Genomic DNA, 4,823 nt, shown 5'->3' on the forward strand with positions numbered 1-4,823 from the left:
TTCTCCCCCCCCCCCCCCCCGCCCAGGCCACAGTATATTTTATCATTTAGGATCTGTTCAGGAGGAACTTCTGGGGGCTGGTTGGGACTTCACACCCAGCTTACTCTAACTGATTACCGTGAGTTTATGCTGTTAATATCTGGATTAGTCTTTTCCCCGTATAACTACTATACAGTGTAAGGAGGGGGTCATTTTAAACTAACCAACCAAACCCACCAGACCAACCAAGCAACATATCCCACAGTCTCTGTTTGGGGTATGTTTCGTCAACAGCAGAAGGGACCCCCTACCCACCTGCTATCTGATACTCGGTTGTGAATACGAATGACTCCGTGGTCGTAGCCGCTTCCGTATGTTTCTGGAAATCTGTGCAGAAAGGAGAGGAGGAAGTGTTCAGTTTGTGCTGACAATCAGACGGCACAAGCTGGGGAGTGTCAGGATCTCTCAGTGAGCGGGAACCCCAGAGGCTGGTGGAAGGGGTGTGAAAGACAAGGGTTTCACCCTTCTGCCCCGAGATACCACCCTCAGCCTGTTCTGTCCTCGTCCTGACACTTGCTTTTGACACGTTTGAGGGGCGGGATGCGGGTGTGGATCCCTGAGCCGTGGACCGGAGGGGTTGCTCTGGGAAAACCGCCTTCCCCCTCTCTGGCATGACAGTTTCAGGGCCCAGCTTTTACCCTCCCAGAAATTCTAGATGTACCTGTAGTACTTGCCGTTATTGAGGGACAGGAAGTGTCACTCCCAAGAGCAGCATCAGTGCTGGCTTGAGGCTCTTCGTCATCTGGAGGACAGAGGAGGTGATGGAGGTGGAGAGCGGGGTGGGGGGGTCTCACGTACACCCTGCCCCGCCCCTATCAGCTGATCCCCAGATCAGATCAGAGTGCCGTTCTCGGCAGGTTGTCTGGGGCCACAGTGCCGCGTGGCTCTCTGTCAGGGTTACAGGCAAGGGGGTAAGCAGTCCCGGCAAAGCTGGGTAACAGGGAATTTGGCCCTGATCCTGGCTCCGTGCAGCCCTGAGCAGTTCCTTGTTCTCACACTCCGTACTGAGCCCTGGTTTCCATCTGTGGCTTGGAAACCGGTCATCATACTACAAGGACCCCTGAAACACCAAATGAAATAGAAATGCACAAAAGGACAACTTTTCTCTGTAACAGGGTCCCCATTCCCTGTGGGTGGTTCCAGTTATCCAGGACGCTGCCCTGCCTTGTCGTCCTTTTACACGGGAAGTGACAGACACCCTGGCCAGTGTGTGGCTCACACTGCGGGAAGAAAGCACAGCATCCCCAAAGAGTCCAAGAGGAAGACACAGGGTATGGCAAGTGGTGGTGTTCGGGGACGTCGTCAAAGAGATATGACCGCCAACTGACCCGTGGGCTGGACCTGGGCACCCAGAGGCTCCTCACCCCCTCCGCTGTGAGTGGGATGTGGGTTCCGCTTGCCTTTCCTGCTCCCAGAGGCTACTCCAAGGGCAAGCCTTGAGACGGTGATGTGGTTGAGACCACCTGCACAGTATACGCGACTGAACCCAGTGAAGGCCTGTTCAAAAACTTTTAACATCTGGCAAGTGAGTGTGGAGATCCCTTCATCTCGCTGCCGCCCAGGAAAAGCCTCCTGCGTAGGTTCCCTTTGCTTGTGACAACTGCCACCTACCAACAGTGGCCTTTGCCTGCCTCTTCCTTTGGTCTCTCCCTCCTGTGCTCCATTTATGGGGGCAGTTTCAGATTTCACCCAGGGAAACTCCTGGGGAGGGTTACCAACCGACAGGTGGTGAGCTAAGAAACCTGTGACACTTACAGTTGGTTACACGTAAGTAACCATGTACGGCTGGTTACATGTAAAAATAGTAATACGGTTTCGGAATGAAACTAGCAGACCTCAACCTAGGTGGGTGGTACACCTGTGTGAATGAGTGTGCATGTGCATGTGTGTGCGTGCACATGTGTGTGCTTGAATAGGCCCCTTCCCTGCACGTTTGCACTTTTATCAAAGCACAGGTGGGAATTACAGAAGGAGAGGGGCCTGCTAACAGCGAGTGCTGTGCGAATAACGAGTTTACATTATACACTAGTAAATGAGACACGCATGGGTGGCAGGCTGGACCTGCCCTTTTGAACGGGAGGAAGCGTTGGCAGCTTAGAAGAAGAAGTCAAAGTTCAGGGTCACCTAGGAAGGGGCTGCGTTATCACCAGTGCGGTGGCATCTGGGGTGCTCTGGGACACTGGCAAGGTCTTCCCTCCTCTTCCATTTCTGCCATTTATCCTTGCTCAGGGTACAGGAGACCTTAGGTGACAGAGACCTTACTTTATCTAGTCTACTTTCTAGAATGAGCAGAAACAGAGGCCCAGGGAGGTGAAGTGCTGTGCCCAAGATTACACGGCTGGTAGGTCAGGAATCCCATCCTGGCCAGCCTGATGGGAAAGCAGGGTGGTGGACCCACGAAGGGGCCACCGTACCTGGAAACCAGCCGTCACTCCTTTCGCTTATGCACTGGAGCGGGGGCTGTGTCCACGTTGCCTTCCCACAGATCATTTTGCAGACACTCTTGGCAGGACCCCTGTGCAGGGCCCTGAATCCCTGCATGCACTGGTAGTGAACTGCCTGCCCCACCACAAAATGGTAAATTCTCCTCGAATCTTCATGTTCCCAGGGCGGAGGCTCCCTGCAGTGACCTGGAAGAGGAAAAGGAAATTCTCAAGGCAAGTTGGCGACGGCATGGTGAGTGAATCCCAGTTGCCCCTTCCTAGAGACTGGACCTTGGTTCTTTTTATTTTGTTCATTCATGCGTTCATTCATTCATTCTTTTATTCAACCAAAACGTATTGAGAATGTCTCTGTGTCAGGAACTTTGCCAAGCTCATTGCAGGAAGGCACACAGACCCAGTCACTCCTGCAAGAGCGGACGATCGGTTGAGTGAGAAAGCAATGAGGGTAGAATGTACTGAGTATTATAGCTGAGCAGACACTTGCTGTGGGAACACAGAGGAGAGAGAAATTACTTCTGGTGATGGCGAGAGTTTCCGTAAGTGGACAGGAGTGGGAAGGGCCATCTCGGCTGAGGGTCAAGGGGAAGCTCAAGCCCATTTGGGCCAATGAAATGTGCAGACCACCCTGGATCTCCACTGCTAAGTGAGGAGGTACATCCTCAGGTTGTGGCTTGTGGTCATCTTGGGGCCATGGCTGGAGGACTGAAGATAAAGCCAAAGCCGGAAGGAAGGAAGGGCTGAGAGAATCTCAGAGAAATGGAACCTGATCAAGCCATACCTAACGCTTGCTCTATGTGAGTCATGCCAAAGCCTCTGAAAATTCCTCATGCCCTCTAACCTTCCACTCGCCCAACTAAAACCCAGGCTTGACTGGTCTACAACCCCGGTGATCATGTCCTGCTCTGATTTCTTCTCAGGTTTCCCAACCCCACCCAAAATCTGCATATATGGAGCCACATGTACCCTCTCTCCCTAGACATGTGGAGCTATACATATGCCTTGACCTTACAGGCCTTCCACAGTCTGATTTCTTTTAAAGTATCTTCTATATAAACCCTCTGCTCCAGAGGGAAGTCCCAGGGGGAGCCGAGCGGTCCTGTCCTGCATGGTCTGCTCTAGTGTAGTACCTTGCAAATCATGACCGCACCTGTGATTTAGTCTCAGAATAAAATTTCTTTTACAGCCGATAAAATCCATAATGGTCCGAACCTGTTTAAATTACATTTATTTCTTTCAAGTGGAAACATCCCCATTAAGATGATCTTTGAAAGGGCCCTTGGCCAGAACCAATGATTATCTCTTGAGTAAGGACAACAAACATTGACCTCCTGAGAAACCTTTCAATAACTGTGCAGGGGAAGATGGGAAAAAGAGAGAAAAACAATTAAATGTGTTTTGAAATGCCATTCAGTACAATGTTGGACACACAACATAAAAACATCACGTTGCCACAACGCCCCTGGATTTGTCTTTTTTTTTTTTATAAGAGAAGATGCAAATAAATTCAAATTAATTTAAAATAAGGAATCAGTTGAAAGATTCTCCAGTCGAAGTCAGGAGACCTGAGGTCTTACTCCTAAGTGATGTGGGTTTAGCCGAGTATTTTAACCTCTCTGTATCTTAATTTCTTCAGTCAATCAAAGTAATAGTCCTGCTCCTTGACTCAGTGGGTTATGAGGTTCAAATGAAATTATATACAAGATGATAAACTTTTTTGTAAGGTTATAAAATTAGCACAGGACAATAGGATCTTGTAAGGTCAGTGGGTCCTCCACAAGTCAGGCTTTCCTAACGGGCTCTATTTCTTCCTGACATAACAACCGGAGTGCAACATGATTCATTTTAGAGTTGCAGGAGCAACTGGGTAGTTAGTCATGGTGCCCACTCAGACCTGGCCCATTAGCCAGGAGGTGCCTGCAGCTTCAGTACTCACCAGTGTGGTTCATTGTCTTAAAGGGAAAATGCAGAGTGTTTCCTTGAGGGCACAGAGGGTTGTGTACTCACATTGGTATCTTCTGTTGGCAGCGCTGGGCACAGTTAGTTCCAACACATGCTTTTTGAATTGAGTTCAATTGAATTGAATTGAATTGAACTGAATTGAATTGAATTGAACTGAGCTGAACTTAATTGAGTTGAATTGAATTGAACTGAACTGAATTGAATTGAACTGAACTGAATTGAGTTGAACTGAACTGAACTGAGTTGAATTGAATTGAACTGAATTGAATTGAATTGAACTGAACTGAATTGGGTTGAATTGAATTGAGTTGAATTGAACTGAATTGAATTGAGTTGAATTGAATTGAACTGAACTGAATTGAGTTGAATTGAATTGAACTG

General features: G+C 48.9%; 1 protein-coding gene across 1 annotated transcript in view; it reads right to left on the minus strand.

The window, feature by feature from the left end:
- The window catches only part of IL2RA (interleukin 2 receptor subunit alpha), a 60,623-nt gene that overhangs the window by 12,891 nt on the left and 42,909 nt on the right, over positions 1 to 4,823 (minus strand). The window contains exons 4-6 of the mRNA XM_049624589.1: positions 2,454 to 2,669; positions 701 to 781; positions 295 to 366 (exon numbers count right to left, since the gene is read on the minus strand). Of these exons, the coding sequence (XP_049480546.1) occupies positions 295 to 366; positions 701 to 781; positions 2,454 to 2,669 (369 nt within the window). The remainder of the gene's footprint in view (positions 1 to 294; positions 367 to 700; positions 782 to 2,453; positions 2,670 to 4,823) is intronic.

Source organism: Panthera uncia, chromosome B4 (genome assembly GCF_023721935.1).
Source record: "Panthera uncia isolate 11264 chromosome B4, Puncia_PCG_1.0, whole genome shotgun sequence".
Classification (NCBI taxonomy): Eukaryota; Metazoa; Chordata; class Mammalia; order Carnivora; family Felidae; genus Panthera; species Panthera uncia.